At 34.9% G+C, this 18921-nt stretch overlaps 1 protein-coding gene and 1 long non-coding RNA gene across 7 annotated transcripts; one reads left to right on the top strand and one right to left on the bottom strand.

Annotated features, from left to right (window-relative positions):
- Nucleotides 1–494: 494 nt before the first annotated feature.
- LOC112326539 (uncharacterized) lies at nucleotides 495–2032 on the top strand. Its single transcript, XR_002980265.2, has 2 exons — nucleotides 495–1055; nucleotides 1616–2032. It is a non-coding gene; the product is annotated as an uncharacterized LOC112326539 (long non-coding RNA).
- Nucleotides 2033–13249: 11217 nt separating this feature from the next.
- Nucleotides 13250–17264, bottom strand: LOC7495169 (F-box protein FBW2). 6 transcript variants are annotated; one of them, XM_024594160.2, is made up of 4 exons: nucleotides 16936–17082; nucleotides 15692–16004; nucleotides 14622–15279; nucleotides 13250–13739 (listed from the first exon to the last, which is right to left on the bottom strand). In XM_024594160.2, exons 2-3 carry the CDS (start codon nucleotides 15997–15999, stop codon nucleotides 14622–14624), a joined length of 966 nt encoding a protein of 321 aa, XP_024449928.1. In that variant the 5' UTR covers nucleotides 16000–16004; nucleotides 16936–17082; the 3' UTR covers nucleotides 13250–13739. The 6 variants fall into 6 exon arrangements, with proteins under 6 accessions (XP_024449928.1, XP_024449927.1, XP_024449930.1 ...); XM_024594159.2 differs by lacking the exon at nucleotides 13250–13739 and adding an exon at nucleotides 13972–14438; XM_024594162.2 differs by lacking the exon at nucleotides 13250–13739 and adding an exon at nucleotides 17113–17264 and having other exon boundaries at nucleotides 14446–15279; nucleotides 15692–16008; nucleotides 16936–16983.
- Nucleotides 17265–18921: the final 1657 nt, after the last annotated feature.

Raw genomic sequence — 18921 nt, 5'->3', positions numbered from 1 at the left:
AGATGAGTTACAACTTACAATGATGTTAAAGAAGAAACCAGAAAGACAAGGAAAGGGGTTTTGGCAGAGTTATTTATGAGATAAAGTTACTTTGTAGGGTTTTTTTTATATAAAGAGAAGGGAGAATATTTTTGGAATATTATTTTTAATGTTAATTTTAGAAGAAATTACTGTAGCCAATCATAAAGTTTTGTCTCTAATTTGTTTTTTTCATTTTTTTATGAATTAAATTTTATTTAGAATTCAAATCAATACCCATCAAAAAAATTTAAATTTCAAAATTGATTTTTATAAATTAAATTCAATTCACAAGATTGATTCTTAGTTACAATGTCAGAGCTTGTTTTTGTTTAGTAACCCAAGATCTAACAAATTTTCCAAAAATTTCTAATTTTTTTTTAATGAAATTTAGTTAATTTATAATTTTTTTATTATTTTTGACACTTTCACTTATTTTATTATTATGTGACAAGTTTTGGTAAATAAAAGAAAAGGAAAGAAGTGAAATGATGAGCAAAATACAAGGGAGGGACCAACATAATAGAGAATCAAATAATATATAGGAAATCAAAAAAAATAAAATCAAAGATTTAAAATCCTCAGAGATGTTCCACTTAATTGTTAGATTTTATTTCAGGGGTTTAACACAGTAGATAAAGGGATAAGAGACCAAGAGCAAATTCCTCAACTGAATCACCATCCACACACAGCCTCTCGCCTCCATTCCACAAACCTCTCTCTGCCACTTCTCAACCAACAAGCCTCATCACTGTGACAACAGACCACGCCACAAACACGACTTCTCCAAAGTAATCCTTTCCCATCCGAGACAAACCCCCGATCTTTCATAATTCATAACCAATCAGGAAATATCAGCCTAAAACCTCGATCGATCTCTGTTTTCTTTTTTGCAGGTTAAGATTCAACACGTGGAATCCACGCGTTGTTGCTGTCTGGCACCTTCTTCACTATCCGTGCATGCAAGCCACTCACCACCACTTTCTAGATCAGTTTCAAGTTTCAACAGCTTCTGGTCTGCGTTAGCAGCTTCTAAGGTCGCTTTTGAACCCTGACAGATCGATTTTTTTATATATAATTATAATATTAATGATTTTTCTTTATTTGTTGGATAATTTGTGGTATCATTGAAATTTTTTTTTTATGTATCTAATGATTTGTAATATTATTAATTATTGTTTATATGGTTGAAGTGTTGTGGTTCCATGTCATTGCGTGTCAACCCGAGGGTCCCGAGGGTACGAAGTCACCTAGGAATTGATATTTTTGTTCGAGGTGGAACAAGGCTAAAGTTGAAACAAATATTTCTAATTCATTTTGTGTTAGATTTTTTTTTTATGTTTGTTGTGTAGTGTATTCATTATTTTTTATTCGAGAAATCAATCTAGGATTAAGCTATCAGTGTTGACAATTAGACAATATAACTGGTTATTTTTTATTTCAGGATTAGATTTGAATTTGAATATTAACTATTAAATAATAGAATCAGGGAATACATATTCATGCACCCAGGATTAAGGATTAATGACGTGTTCTTGGTTCTTATCTTTAAAAGTTGGTTATTGGGTATTTAAATTAACAACTAGCTCGGATCCAGGATTAGGCTACCTGTTAATCAACCTGTTCTTGGTTCCTGTCATGTGGAATGAAGGCGAGGGGCTGTGTGTGGATGGTGGTTCAGTTGAGGATTTGCTATCACAATTGGAGGAAAGGAAGGCAGCGATGGCTGAAAGGGAAGGGACTGTCAGTGGTGGCATGAGATAGAGGAGATGTTGTCGTCGGTGGCTGTGGTGTTTATGTTCAAAGGTTGCTGGAGTAGTCAGAGAAAAGGGGTGCTGACATGCTAGGGTTATGTATTCTTTTATATATATATATATGGGGCCGTTTTATTGAAAAGAAAGGGGGGATGCTTTTCTTTTTCTTCAGTCCCTTCTTCTCCCTCTATTTATAGTGTTAAACCTTTTTTAAAAAAAAAAACTTAACAGTTAATTGGAAGATTTTTAAGTTTTTTTAATTTTTTAATTTTTCTTGTTTATTTGATTTTCTGTTATTCTCTATTATTTTGGTCCATTTATTTTTATCATCGTTTCACTCTTTATTTTTTATATTTTATAAAAACTTGTCATGCAACGAATAATAAAACAATTATAAATTGATTAAATTACATTGAAAAGATATTTTTATTTTTAAAAAAATATATTCGAAAACAAAGGTAAAAAGAATTGTGAAAATACCCCTTGACAAATAGATACCATATATTTATCAAAAAAAAAAAAAAACTAGGATAGTTATCCAAGTGGAAAACTAAAGTACACATATATAGATGAACACAAACTCAAATACATAGATAAATACATGAACAATTTGAAAAGTTAGATAAATACGGTACATAATTGGAATATTTTTTTCACATTGTCGTTATTGTTTGGGGAAGTTCATAGAGCTGTATTTATGGCTAAAATAGCTAATTGAGCCGAGCCAAGTTGTAGAACATCACCCAGCCAGGAACTTGGTGGGAGTGCCCGGATAATCAAAGTGACAAATGTTCAAAGGGATATCTAGCTGCAATTACAAGCATACCCTTTATAATTAACAAGAAGCTACCCTCAATACCCCGTGGGCTCAACTAGGAAATCAAGAGAGATCTCCAAGTCGTCTTACCTACCCTCTTCCACTTCGTGCACATCTCTTCCTCCTACCCGCAGGGCCCAGCATTGAAAACCCTCATTCGCCGATGACACGTGCCCATTCGCCGATGACACGTGCCCATAAAGAAGAACTCGTGATTTTCGGTGAAGACTGCAGTGATTACCTAATACATCTGAAAGTGTTGGTGTGCAGAGTCACCTCTTTCGTTGTTTATACAAATAGGAGGTGGCATTTTTTATATATATATTTTTTTAATTTTATACTTTAATATACACTTGATTTTAAATTTATTTTTATATTTATTTATTTATTTTTTATAAGGATATCGTAGTTTTAAATAAATATTTTAATATTTAATTTATACTTAATTCATGGTCGATGTTAAAAGTATTTATTTTTATTATTGTAAGAATAATTAAAAAAATAAATTTTTTTTTTATTATCGTGAGTGTTCGAGCCAACTTGAACGCAGCTCGATTAATCTCACGGACCATAAAATTAACGACCATGTAAATCTTCAGTAAAAAAAAAATCTCAAACCTGCCCTTATTGGTTAGTGCTTGCATATACCATCAATTTTTTAAATAATATTTATATTAATCATAAAACCAAACCACTTTATATCAACTTGTTTATTACAAAAAAAATTATGAAAAGATAAAAATACCTCTTAATGTAGCTACAATTTTTGCATATCAAGGTAATATAATCTTTATATTATGCCTTTGGAACTTAAAAAAATTAAATTACCCCGTGTAATCTTTTAAAATATAATTTTTTAAGGTAATATAGTCAACACTTGTAAAGTAAAATGATTAAATTATCATCAATTAATTTTAAAATAACCAGTGAATTCTAGGAAAAAAAACCTTTTTATCTTCACACAAAAGCCATATTAATTATATTATTACGGTGAATAATAATTTATATCTAGATACATAGTAAATTCTCCATGCATTTTAATTCTTTTCAATGCTGCAAAATCCCAGTCTATCATTGATCCCAAACATGCTCTGAATTAAATGGATGGATGTTATTTATAAGATGAATCTACTATGTCAATCCCAATCAATCTATTTATCTTTTAGAGATACGAATATTTGTTTGGATTCTAAAGCGTGACTCGTGTTCTTGTTTTTTTTTTTAAAATGATATATTCATATTAAGAGAACTTCTTGGTTTGCAAGATCTACACCGAAGCAAACTCAAGGCTTGATTTTTCCTGCTCCGAATAAAATCGAGCATTGAAAAATATTTCCTAAACCATTTCATTAAATATTAATCTATTGTATTGTCCAATTGTATATAAAAATAAATAAATTAATACGATTCCCGTTATACTGGGTAGACTGGTTAGAAATCTGTCCATGATTACGAATGGGCCATTCGGGCCAAGGCCGAATACCAGCAAGTACATAGGCGTCGCTCCTTGTTTGAAATGCTCGGGCTAGGCTAGAATGTCTGGCTCAAATTGTTCGGAAGCCAGTTGAATCTGGGCGACAGCCCCGCATTCTTTCATATCCTTCATTTTTCATTAAAGAACTATCCCTATCAAATCACCCGTAGTCCTTCTTCTTCTTCTTCTTCCCCACTCTCGGAGAGGCAGGATGTCCTTTTTTTTTTTTTTTTTTTACGTCTTCTTAAGAAAATACACCAGCAATTGTTATTTATTTTCTTTCCCGTGTTTTCAGGAAGGATACAAGATTCAATTCGAGTAAGTGCAAAATAATATAAATATATAACTAAATTAATTAAAATCTAAAAAATTCATAAATTACAAGCTTTTAATATAAAGTTCAAACACTTGCATATATTATTATAAAATGACGCTCCATAATATATATATATATATATATATCTTCTCATTATCAATGCTTTTAAATACTTATTTTTCAATATAAGTAACAAAAATATCGTTCAACCAGTCATCCTCATAACTAATTATAAATTATTTATTTCATCTATTTCTCATGGTTTTTTTCCAAGTTATATTAGAAATTCAACTGTAACTAAACAATATAATTATATCAATTTTAATCTTCATCAACACAACTCATGCTAATTATACTTAACTAACAAACACATACTTTGGTTCCAAAAGTTCTCAAACCCCCCCCCCATCAAGTCACCAACTATATTTTCACCGTAAACACCTAATTTTTCTTCTTCAAATATGCTTTATTTTGAGTAATTTACATCTGATTCCATCATAAGAACATTACATTTAACATTTAAGAACCCTAATTCAAAATTAAAAATTTTGTATAAACTTTGTTAATCTTTACTTAAACTTTTACACTTGAGTTTACAACGTCTTACCTAATTAAACTTTTTTTTTTGCTTTTTTTTTCTATGAGGTTATTCTAATTTCATACCCATGGTCATGAGGTCAACTAGTTAACCCGGGTTGAGTTAGATTTTTTTTTCTGTTTCTTTTTTTAAAATTGATTTTTTTTTTAATTTTTACCCTTCAATATTATGTTGTTTGATAATTGAATTTTATTTATTTATTCAATTTTTTTTTATGGGGCTACTCGGTGTCAAAACCATGTCACATATATGGCGTGCTAGGGTCATTTTTTTATATTTTTTTTCTTTGCTTATTATTGTTATATTTGTTATTTGTATTATTGAAATTATATGAGCTTATCAAGATAACAACTCGAGTTTTGATTATTTATTTATTTTTATAAAAATATTTGCATCACTTTAATATCATATTTTTTTTACAATGAAGAAAATTTAGGTTGGCTCTGTATGGTACAAAACTTTGCGCGGACCAAAAGGTTTCATTTCATCTTAGGTCCACTGTGGATTATTGCCTGCCGCAATTCCATAACTCTGTGTGGTACTACCGTAGTTTTCTTTTCTATTTTTGTTTCAAAAATTTGAAAATAAATATAGAAAGATTGTTTGCTTTTAAATAATGTAAAGACCAATAATTGGTTTTTAAAAGATGCGGCAATGGCTGAAGATTTCAATTCAAACAAATGTGATCACCATGTTTTCAAAATTTGATATCAAAAACATATTCGGACTCTTTTTATAAAATTTGATCTCTAAATATTATATTTGTCAACTCATTACAAATTAATTTTAATATTATATACACTGTTTTTAACTTATGGGATTTTTAACTTTTTAACTTTTTCCTTATTTTAATATTACATTAATAATATAATACAATAAGGCAATGCTGTTAAAGTTTATTTATTTAATTCATTGTTTTATTTAATTATTTATTTTATGTTGATTTAGTCATAATGGACCTAGTCTTTAGGAATGTGTTTAGGTGGCTAAGAGAGTGGTGATTGTGTTGCTAGAATCATGGGTTAGTGGGGTAATGGTGATGTGGGTTAGTGGGTTCATTATGCATTATGTAATGCCTATTTATAGGCTCTTTATCATTAATTGAATTATCTTGTAGAGTATTATTTTTATCATCAGTGGTATCAGAGCCTTACCCAACACCCCTAATATCCCTACCCGTGAGCAACCTGCGAAAAAAACCAAAAAACACCCAAAATCCCTTTCACTTCATTTTGTAAGCAGACGAGAGAGAGAGAGCCAAAATAATTCAACTTTGGTAGACGAGAGATCGAACCAAAATCCAAAATTCACAAACCCAATTCTAATTTCTGCAATCTCCATCGTGTGCAGCTGAGAGTAACGAGAGTATCAAAATTTCAGTCATTTTCTTCTCAAATTTCCATCGTGAGCAGCCGAGAGAAACCCACCCAAATTACAGAAATCAGTTCCTGCCGTTTTCATCGTGAGCAAAGAGAGAAACCCAGCTATTTGTTTTTCTCAAATCGTGACCAGACGAGAGAATCCAATTTTTCAACCATTTTCTTCATCCATTTTTCAGAAGCACAAGTACATCGATGGCAGAATCAACCTTTGTTCAAGCAGCCATTCCACGTTTTGATGGTCACTATGACCATTGGAGCATGCTAATGGAGAATTTCCTTCGGTCCAAGGAGTATTGGCCGATTGTTGAAGCTGGAATTGAAGAACCTGCAGTGACTGTCGTCTTGACCGAGACTCAAAAAACAGAGTTGGAAGGGAGAAGGCTGAAGGATTTGAAGGCGAAAAATTATCTGTTTCAAGCCATCGATCGTCCCATTTTGGAAACAATTCTTAGCAAAGAAACTTCCAAAGACATATGGGACTCCATGAAGCTGAAATATCAAGGATCGACAAGGGTGAAACGTGCACAACTTCAGGCCTTGCGACGGGATTTTGAGACTTTGCAGATGCAAATTGGGGAACCAGTCACAAATTATTGTGCCAGGACGATGGAGATATGCAATAAAATGAGGTTTCACGGTGAGAAGATGGATGATAATGTGATTGTTGAAAAAATATTGCGTTCATTGTCACCCAAATTTGATTACGTAGCTTGTTCAATTGAAGAGTCCCGGGATGTTGAAAAACTCTCCATTGATGAGCTGCAAAGCTCCTTGCTTGTGCATGAGCAGAAAATGATTCGGGGCTCACATACTAATGAGCAGGCCCTGAAAGCTACAAATTATTCTCATTCCTCAAATTTCCGAGGAAGAGGCAGAGGGAGAGGTAGAGATGGGAACCGAGACAGGGGAGATGGTTATAGAAACCAGTTTAGGGCTGTTGATAATTTTGGCAGAGGCAGGGGGAATTTTAGGGGTGTTGAGGGGAACAGAGGCAATTATAGGGGTGTTGAGGGACAAAATAGAGGCAAAGGTGACAAGTCCAAAGTTGAATGCTTCAGATGTCACAAATTTGGGCATTACCGATCTGAGTGTTATGCCAGGATACACAATGACAAAGCTGAGATGTCACATTTTGCCGAGAGAAGGGAAGAAGAAACTCTGCTAATGGCTGTGGAGACAACCCAGAAGCTGAAGCAGGGGTCTCGGGAGCAGCAGCAGGGGTCTGAAATTTGGTTTGTGGATACGGGCTGCAGCAATCATATGTGTGGGTGTAAGTCTTCCTTTATTTATTTAAATGAAGATTTTAATTCGACAATAAGCTTTGGTGATAACTCTACTGTGAATGCTTTAGGAAAGGGTGATATTGAGATTAGGACCAAGAATGGTTTTGTAGAAACAATTTCTGATGTGCTTTATGTGCCCGATTTAAAAAGCAATTTATTGAGTGCTGGTCAATTGCAAGAGAAGGGGTATGAGATAAATATAAAGAATGGTATTTGTGAAATTTATGATCCTTTGAGAGGGTCAATTGCAGTAGTGAAAATGAGCTCAAATAGGCTGTTTCCTTTAGAAATTGTGATATCACAGCCCTGTTTTATTGCTGAAATTGAGAATCCAACATGGCTTTGGCATTTCCGTTATGGCCATTTGAATTTTAGTGGCCTAAAAACTCTTCAGCAGAAGAATATGGTAAAAGGTCTTCCTGAAATTGATATTCCTTCACAAATATGTGAAGATTGTGTTGTTAGCAAACAACATCGTTCTCCATTCCCGCAAGGCAAATCGTGGAGAGCAAAACATGCTCTTGAATTGGTGCACTCGGACATTTGTGGACCGATTAGTCCATCTTCAAATGGAGGTAAAAAGTATCTAATCACCTTCATTGACGATTTTACTCGGAAGACATGGGTTTATTTTTTACAGCACAAGGCGGAAGCTTTTTATGTGTTTCAAAGCTTTAAAGCTAAAGCTGAAAATGAGGCAGGGAAGCTCATTAAGACTCTCCGAACAGACCGTGGTGGTGAATTTTGTTCAACTGAATTTAATGTTTTTTGTGGAGAGCATGGCATTCGCAAGGAATTAACAGCTAGTTATACACCACAGCAGAATGGTGTATCCGAAAGAAAAAACAGAACAATTCTCAACATGGTGAGGAGCTTGCTAGCTAGAGGAAAAATCCCAAAGGAATTTTGGCCGGAAGCAGTAAATTGGAGTATTCATGTGCTGAATAGAAGCCCTACTTTTTCAGTCCAGAACATGACACCTGAAGAAGCATGGAGTGGGAGGAAACCCAATGTTGAGTATTTCAGAATTTTTGGGTGCATAGCCTATGCACATGTCTCGGATGAGAAGAGAAAGAAGCTAGATGATAAGGGTGAAAAGTGTGTGTTTCTCGGCATGAGTGAGTGCTCCAAGGCCTATAAATTGTACAATCCTCTTACAAAAAGGATTGTGACCAGCCGTGATGTTGTGTTTGATGAAGTGCAAACTTGGGATTGGGATAGGCAGCAGCCTATGCATGCTGATTTTGAAATAGATGCAGACTTGGGGCCAGCAGCAGCAGCCATTTTGCAGCAGCCTTGCTCAGAAACAGCTGCTGAAATTCACTCAACAACAGGAGCAGCTGCTGGAAATTTCCCACCCACGGCAGTAGCTCCTGTTGCAGCAGCTCCACCTTGTCCTCGTATCCGTAAAAGGCCTACTTGGATGGAAGATTATGAGGTAAATGGAATTGAAGATCCAATTACCTATTTTGCTTTGTTTGCAGATTGTGATCCCATGACCTTTGAAAGTGCTGTCAAAGAAGAAAAATGGAGGCAAGCAATGGATGATGAGATCGATGCTATTGAAAGAAATGATACTTGGGAGTTGATTGATCTTCCACCAGGACAAAAATCCATTGGCGTAAAATGGGTTTTCAAAACCAAATTAAAGGCAAATGGTGAAGTTGATAAGTATAAGGCAAGATTGGTAGTCAAGGGGTATAAGCAAGAGTATGGAATTGATTATACGGAGGTCTTTGCTCCTGTTGCAAGACATGATACAATTCGGTTGATAATTGCATTGGCTGCACAGAATTCATGGCCTATTTTCCAGCTTGATGTCAAATCGGCATTCTTGCATGGAAACTTGGAGGAGCAGGTATTTGTTGATCAACCTCTTGGTCATATTAAGATCGGATATGAGCAAAAAGTATATCGTTTGAAAAAGGCTCTTTATGGTTTAAAACAAGCTCCACGAGCTTGGTATAGTCGTATTGAGTCTTATTTTTTAAGAGAAGGATTTCATAAGTGTCCATATGAGCATTCATTATTTGTTAAAATTGGAGATGGGGGGACATTACTTATTGTTTGCTTATATGTTGATGATCTTCTATTTACTGGAAATGATGCTGATATGTTTAAAGATTTCAAGAGTTCTATGATGGTTGAATTTGAAATGTCCGATCTTGGGTTGATGCATTACTTTCTTGGCATAGAGGTGATGCAAACTGTAAATGGCATTTTTATTGGTCAGAAGAAATATGTGCATGATATTCTGGAAAGATTTCAGATGAAGGATTGCAATCCTGTTAGCACTCCAACTGAATTTGGTTTAAAGCTCAACAAAGATCATGGAGGGAAGAAAGTGGACAGCACACTTTACAAGCAAATTGTTGGCAGTTTAATGTATTTAACTGCAACAAGACCTGACATTATGTATTCTGTAAGCCTAATCAGCAGGTATATGGAAAATCCCACGGAAATGCACTTGCTTACAGCCAAGAGAATCCTCCGTTACTTGCAAGGAACTAAGGATTTTGGGTTGTTCTACAAGAAAGGAGAAAAGATGGAGCTGGTTGGGTTTACTGACAGCGATTATGCAGGTGATCAAGATGACAGGAGAAGCACCTCGGGATTTATTTTTATGTTTGGCACAGGTGCAGTTTCGTGGTCTTCAAAAAAGCAACAAATTGTTACTTTATCCACCACCGAAGCTGAATTTATTGCTGCCACAGCTTGTGCTTGTCAAGCTATTTGGATAAGAAGAATCCTTGAAGAATTACAGGTTCAGCAAATTGGAGCTACAACGGTATTTTGTGATAACAACTCAGCTATCAAACTCTCCAAAAATCCGGTGTTACATGGGAGAAGCAAACACATTGATGTGAGATACTACTTCTTGCGAGATCTCAGTAATGATGGCATGATCAACCTAGTTTATTGCAGAAGTGAAGATCAAGTTGCAGATATACAAACCAAACCTCTTAAACTTGCTGCATTTATGAAATTGCGCGGTCTACTTGGAATGTGTTCGCGATCAGCAGTAATTAAAAATACTGAAGAAGGATAATTTCTCTTAAACTGTTATCTGCAGATTTCAGTTTAAGGGAGGGTGTTAAAGTTTATTTATTTAATTCATTGTTTTATTTAATTATTTATTTTATGTTGATTTAGTCATAATGGACCTAGTCTTTAGGAATGTGTTTAGGTGGCTAAGAGAGTGGTGATTGTGTTGCTAGAATCATGGGTTAGTGGGGTAATGGTGATGTGGGTTAGTGGGTGGTGATGTGGGTTAGTGGGTTCATTATGCATTATGTAATGCCTATTTATAGGCTCTTTATCATTAATTGAATTATCTTGTAGAGTATTATTTTTATCATCAAATGCTCCACATTTTCCCACTGAATACCCTTAGTTTTTTTATTTTTAAAAAATACGACCGGTCGCTTTCTGAAATTCTATTGACAAGTCCCGATCGTTTCATAAAGGAAACAACATTGCGAAACGATCGCAAGACTTTCTTGAGTTCTGAGGATCAGAATGGGCAGATGGCCTCTGCCATCTTGCATCGGGTCCATCCAGCCATGGTGTCGGCAAATATAAAACTAGATCCAGTTGAATCCTGGCTAATTTAATTCACCCACAAGGATCGCTTTACGTGCTCTGCACGTCGATTTGGGGGTGGAGGCAAGCCAGGAGGGCCGACTGCCGAGGGCCTGGCCCCAAATATAAAAAGGTCCCTCAATCTTGTTTTTTGTACTCAGTAATCCTCTTAGAATATGCTTTTTTCTATATAAAAAAAAAAACTAATTACATTCTTTGCACACATGCCTGTCACACCCAGCGCAAAGCTCCTCCAATCTATAACGCTCACAACATTGGATGGACGGTGAATCAGACTCTCTTTTCTTGCGATCGAGAGAAGCCTCGTATTTCGGAATACAATGCAAGGTATGTCCAGCTGCTTCCCGTCCGAATCCACACATTTTAAAATCGAGTGCAACAAAACTTAAAGACGATTAATTATGAATGTAAAGCTGGGCGTACTTCTACTTTCTTCTCTCTTGTTCTTGTGATGAACTTGTTCGACCAGGTTTGTTTCTTTGACTGAGATTCGCAGATAACAATGAAAACAAAGGAGAAAAGGAGAAAAACTGAAAAAGGGAGCGAAAGCAAGCGAATCTTCTCATTGATGATTGCATCTTGTCTTTTAATAAGCGGGACCATTGTTTCATGTGTTAAAAATTATTGGACCTTTGTCTTTATACGCAGTGTGTGTGTGTGTGTGTGTGTACATCACACATGATTCCCATTTTGCCTACTGTAAAACTTGAAAACCAAAAGGGTTAAAAGAGGGTGTCAGGTTAAAAATGTTCAAGACAGTTAAAATAAATAACGGTGGCAATCCTAGTTATTTAAATTAAATAGAAAACACATATACTTTTTTAATCAAAACTCTCTTTTATTTCTTATTTTTTACCAAAACATGTCGTTTTTATTAGAAAAATGATTTTTTAAATATTATTTTTATAATTTTATTTGAAGAGAATTTCACTATAAATAAAAAAAATAAAATGATTAGATAAATAAGCAGAAAATGATGGAGAGCCTAAGAATAAAGTTCTTACATGGGATATTTTTAAAAAATATGGGATAATATGTTGTCCACGTAGACAGAGATGTATCATCTATTACAATAAATTCCAGCCTAGAAAATAAGGTTTTGAGTAATTGAGATACAAAAACCATGTAAAAATCTTAAAACATTCTAAAAACCTCAAACTTTCTATTTTCAACCCTAAAATATCCTTCAATCAATCTAAAAATTAAAAATCAAAACGAATAAAAAACTTAAGGATCCCTAATCTACCTTTTCAGCATAGTTATGAGGTAAATTTACCTTCATTAAACTCTTCTCTCTTAGACAAACTCGTTGATAACAAGAAAGATCTTTTTCATGGTCAACCCAAAATTTTACTAATCGTCTCTCTTTTCCGGTGACTTTCTCCATCATCTCTTAACATTCAAGAATGAGAAAAATAAGATTTTAAAATTAAAATATAAACACCTAAAACTATATTCTGTAAAAACAAAACATAAGAATCAAATAATGTAAAAACAAAAAACTTTAAAGACTGAATTGAACTTTTCCAACCCCATAAACACTGAAAAATGCATTGTAAGGCAACAATGCAATCCACAATATTTTGTATATTGAATGCAAGGGCCACAGTATATTGTATAATAAGGCAGTAGGCTTCTTCACGGGGCAAGTGCATGTGTTTGTTTTCTTCTTTCAACCTGGTAGGGTAATATTGCAGGTGATGCGTGGACGGAGAAGGTAGATGCAAAGGCAAGGGACCACTGTCTGTTTATTATAAAGCATTATCAAGATGTCCCACTTGCCATCCTCTCCCTCCCTCTCTCTCTCTCTCTCTCTCTCTCTCTCTCTATATATATATATATATATATATATATATATATATATGCATTTCTTTAATTTAATGTGCTCTTGAGAATGGACAAGCCCCAATACATGCAAGTGAAGTGGTTAAAACGACAAAGAGCTTGTGGTCCATCGCCACTTCGATTCTTTAAATATTGGAGCACGTGGGAGCAAAAATCATGGGCAATTCAAAATATTTCACTTGATTTGCTTTCACTTCTTTCGGATCTCATAAGAATACCTCCAAACTTCTTACAACAAAAAGAAAAAGAAAAAGAAAAAGAATCCTTCACCTTCTTCTTTTTTTCCTGTTCTTTTAATGCACAACTCAAGCTTGGTTAGAATTCCGTGAGCTCTCAAATTGAGAGGGACCAAGCCAGACTCTAGCTCTCATCTCAAGAGAAATCTTCAAGATGGAAACGGTGTCAAGTACAAGATCCAAAGAAATAAATCACATGTAATCATGTGACTAACTAGGTACTTGTACAGAACTAGAAATCCTCATGATTAATCTAGTTCATGTAGCAACGAAAAAGCATATTAAACAAAAAAATAAAAGAGCAAACATCTCTCTTGAGAGATTAAAGACATCCATTCTTAGTGGAATTACGCACATGCACAAAATCAACTCTCTGCCTCGCCATCTTTCATGCTGCTGCGAAGTCCAACTACCTTCATCAAGGCCAAAAAACCCATAAATGAACCCTTGAGACCTCTGGTTGGAATGCCAAGAATGCTTCTCAATCAGCAAGGACATTGAAGGTGAAGGCATCGTCAATATTAATTACTTCATTTTTCATTATCTTTTTTAATTAAAAGATGCTACTTTAATTAAATCTCGGTTGACCATGACCAACGTGGTGGATCTGATGCATCTAGCAAACAGTTCCACATACTCAACATGTTCTGAGAAGCTTTTTAGCCTAGACTCGGCCAGAAAGAAAAAAAATATATTCAACATGTAACAAAAGTCCAGGATTAAGAATGTAAAATAGGAAAGCTAAAAGCCTGAGGTCGTTTTGCAGAGGCGGGTATCCAGTGATTGTTACAAAAGAAAGGGAAACAGAGCATCACACGGTTGAAGAATATTAATGGCAGCATTGAATTTGAAAGGATGAGCCTAAGCTGTGCATGCTAAGTGGAAAGCAACCTGGACAAATCATCAATGACAGGCCCCATCACCCTTCAAAAATTATCAACTGGGGCCACTTCTCCTATTCCAAAATCGGTTGGTCGCTTTTGTGACACGAACTAATGATTTTTCAAAAGATGTGTGTACCCATTTCCACCTATTTGGCAACTGGTTTTCAGTTCTCTCAAAGTTTGATTCAACTAAATTGAGAGACCATCTCTCCTGAGCTTTTCTCATGCCTGCAAATATCATTGCAAATTTGCAACACGTCGCTTTTCCTTAAAATTCAGATAACAAGGGGGTGACATAAAGCATACAACTTCATCCCTATCGAAACAGTTATATCCATACGGCATGTAGGTGGAGGTATTTAGTGCTACAAACAGGAAAAGTGAACAATAAGACAAGAGTGGAAACTGAACCTATGGAGATGGAGGCCAACCGTACAGTCCAGCATCTGCTCCTTCATAGAACCTGAGCTCAAGTTCCTCCAGCCTTCCCTCATCATCCCACATCTCATCATAACTCTCATCATCGTCATAGTCTCCCCCGTCACCAGCTAAAAATCCCCAGGCCAAGTAATCGGAATCATCTGAATATTCGGAGCAATCTTCTTCCCAATCATTTGCCTCATAATAGTCCTCCATTACAAGAGGCCCCAATACTGTCAGTTTTTGGAACTTCTCCTTGAAGAACTTGTTATCAAGGTTCACATTCCAGCATCCTCTCAAATCCATAAACTCAAGATTGGTACAGCTTGAAAGGATCTGCAATAAACTTTCTGTGCTAACAAGATGGTAAGCCATTTCTAAGCGCTTCAGCTTAGGCATCGTGGTGGCAATGGCATAAGCCTCATCATCTTGGGCTTCCAAGCCTTCTGTATCTAATGGGTGCATATTCCGGCACAGCCCCACAAGCAATTTGCAATGCTTTCCAATTGCCTCTAAAGCACGCCCACTAATTTTATTACAGTAGCTCACATCCAAGAAAGTGACAGTGGAAAGCCTTCCAGCAATCTGTTCAACTATCGAATCACCAATATCACTTCTCGGAATCCGCAATGTCTGGAGGGAACCAGCACTTGCAAAAACAAGAAAAAAAAAAATAAGACCCATATTGCAAAGTATCAGATCAAAGAACACCAGCATTGAAAGCAAATAGGGCCTGGCTCAAAGTGATTGAAAGCACGTTAAAGTCATCTCTACAATTTGGGCATACCAATGGGAGTTCTAAGAATAAAGATGAGCAATGAAGCATCAAAATTAGATAAGCATTCCCTATATCATTTGAAATTCTAAATGCAAGATGGAGGAGAGTTCTAAGAATAAAGATGAGCAATGAAGCATCAGAATTAAATAAGCACTCCCAATATCATTTGAGAATTCTAAATGCAAGATGAAAGACTAGGAATAACCATTGGAACTGTAAATATCTAGTATAATCTAGTCAATTGAAAGCACGTGGGTGTTACAAAAATGTCAAGTCAGCTTACTGGTCTGCAAGGAATGAGAAATTTGTATCATTGTGGAGTCCAGAGACACAGAGTTTGCGGAGGGATCCACAGCTTCTCGTGATCAACATTTGAAGCATGCGATCAAGGTGATCAGGATGGCACCTAGTACTCCATTCCTCAATGTTGATCTCTTGCCAGCAATATGGCCCTGAAACGGCTCTGCTCCATGATTTGCAAACCCTTGGGACCATGGTTAGTATCTCCTGGAGAGAAAGATTGCGGAAAATTAGCCCGAGGGCATCTGGTATCAATTCATCCCAACGACGATACTCATCTCCCTCTTCCATGTAACCTGACTCCATACAATTAAACCAGTAGTTAGATAAATTTGTCTCTACAGAAAAAGAAATATGAGAAGTGGGAAAAAAAATCAACAATTAGGCAACCTATTTAAGCATGAAAATGACGTTATGGTCTCATTCAAGAATTTTAATGGAAAAGGATTCGTTTCCAGGAATTTTAAGAGAAATTGCTTGGAAAGTGAACAAAATTCAAAGAATCGATAAAAACTATGAGAAGAAGTTGAAGATCTCTACTTACTATCTACTTTTCGCTAGAGATAATGAAAGATGTAATCTTTATACGAGATACCAGTAAAGATGAACAAGAAATTGACAATTACAGAATTGTAAGAGCGCAATAGAGAGTGCATGCAAGGCAAAAGTAAGAGAAGAGGAAAGAGGAAAAAAATAAATCGCCAAAACAGCAAGAGAAAAGAATGGACTAACCAAATGAAGAAATTAGAAGCAAAAGCTACCTTGATAATAACAAAGAAGGACCAAATTTTGGGTTAATCGTAACAAATTACTTAAAATCTACTCTTAACAAGAAAATCTGGCAAAAGACACTAAAAAATCTAAAAGACAAAAATGAACATTTAAAGCACCTTCACAGATCCATCCAGATAAACCCTCAAAAAGAAACTGCTTGGAAAGGAAAATAACCTTACTCGCGAGACAGAAACGCAAGAGACCTCATCTACATACTAATGCATGCATCAATTGATAAATCCAAGCACATTATAGTGTCCGCTGAGTCTACCTCACATAAAACATGATGGGTGGTGAGGTTTGAGCTAAAACTGTTCTTGGCTGGTGAAAACACTTGACTGTGTTTTTTACATTGCAGACCAAAGTAACAGGCGAGCCAGAGTTTTTCATTTTCTTATAAACAATACAGAGAGAAGAAAAAAAATGGCAAATCGGGCCATGTTTTTTACACACCTGGAAGAAGTGAACTTTCCTTTTCCTTCTTTCTTCGGGAATTGGATTCTGCAAAAAGAAAAAAAAATCACCGGTTTATTCGCCAGAAACGCAGGGGAAAAGAGGGGAGAAGATAGAGAACAAGAGAGGCAAGAGAAGGAGGGAGAAAGCTACAAGATTATAGACCCATCTACCCACCTAACTAGAACAGCATCAATGCTAGCAGCAGCAGCAACAACAAGAGTAAAAACAAAAAAGTGAAAGGGCAAGTGGTTGTGTAGGGAGCTCAAAAACAAGCAACAATGTATTGTACCTTTCGGGAAAGAAAATTATTAAAAGTGACAAAAGACTTTTAGTTCTATCTTCAAGCACTTCGAAACTTTGATTTCAGACTGTGTGTGCTTGTTAGGAATTTTAAGAAGGTAAAATTCAAGAGCGAATTGATTAAAAATGTAAAAAATAAATAAATAAATTATATTAATCTCGGCCTTACGGTGAATTGGAAAGCCTAACTAATCATACGTTCATGCTTGAAATGACTAGTTAAAATATAATTTTTAATTCTTATAGATAAATTAATATTCTGTTGCAAATACATTTATTTTTTTAATATTATTTGGTATGCTTTCTAACTCAATCATGCTTTAAAAAACTTGTGCTGAGAATATTCAGAGATAATTAAAAAAAGATATCAGGAATATTGGTCCATCCCACTATATATCAAATCTAATCTTGCATTAAAAAAATAATTTGCATTCATTATCCTAATGTAAGAATAACAAGAAAAGAAAAAAAGAGTGATAATTGAGATTATATTAAACACGAGTAAAATGGATAAAGATTACAGATTATAAAAGTAACTTTTCTCCTGTTTTACTTTCATAACAAACAAAGCTTCAAAAGTGTGAAGCTCGTCCTGGTGACAACGATAGCATTAGATTAACCATTGGTCTCTCTCGTGTATTTTAGCAAGGAAAAGAAAGAAAGAAAGGAAAAAAAAAGTTTATTGGAGATCAATCATTGCTGTTCATTAAACATGCGCGATACTAATTGGAAAGCTCAAAACAAGATGCTCCAAACACTGTCTTGAAAGAAAGGTGGTATTTAAACAATAAATAATAGCATCGCATGCTTAAATATTATTTTAAAAAATAATATTTATGATTATTAAAAGACCATATTGTCAACTTTTTATCCACTAAAAAACTAGTTTGAAAATAAAAAAAAAATAAAAAAACTTTTTTATGTTAAAAGGTAAAACAATCTCTACAATCTCTACAATGTACCTTAAAAATATACCTTAAAGGTAAAACAATCTCTTGCATTAGTTTTACTTTTAAAGGTAAAACAATCTCTACAATGTACCTTAAAAATATAAAAAGATTGAATAATGTTAAAAGGTATATTTTTTAGGCACATCATAAAAACTTTGCTGTGCGTATAAAAGAAAAAAAATACCTAATTACTTTTGATTATTTTTAAAAATAATATAATCTTTATATGGTGCATTTTAAAAATAAAAAAAATCGAATTGTTCCTGTCAATCCTCTCGTGACTAAATGGTTCACGTGAAAAGAATCAAATTACCTCTTTGTTTCTTTTCTTGGAATGATTATTCTTATTTTTTTGTAATGTAATATATAAATCATAGTATTATTGGTTAACGAAAAGAAAAGAATTGTTGCACTATGTATCCGTGCACGGTCCTTGACGAAACAAATAACTCGAGTGACAGTTACAAGTTCCAAATGGGCCCTGTAAAGAGGAGCACCGACAAGAGACGTGTCTTAAAGAGTTTCGAGAAGAGAGTAGCCTGAAGGCCCGTGTGAGATGGGCCAGGTTCGGCTGAATGGTGGCATCTAGTCGACCAGAACGGGAGATGGATTTATTTCTTAAAAAAACTAAAGGTAATAATTATCCAGATAATGGCATCTGAAAACCCAGCCGACAGCAAACAGCGTTCCGCCCTTTTTTATCCGCCCAGGTGTGAGCATATTTCTGGGATAT

Source organism: Populus trichocarpa, chromosome 2 (genome assembly GCF_000002775.5).
Source record: "Populus trichocarpa isolate Nisqually-1 chromosome 2, P.trichocarpa_v4.1, whole genome shotgun sequence".
Taxonomy (NCBI): Eukaryota; Viridiplantae; Streptophyta; class Magnoliopsida; order Malpighiales; family Salicaceae; genus Populus; species Populus trichocarpa.
This window is presented reverse-complemented; position numbering and strand designations above follow the sequence as displayed.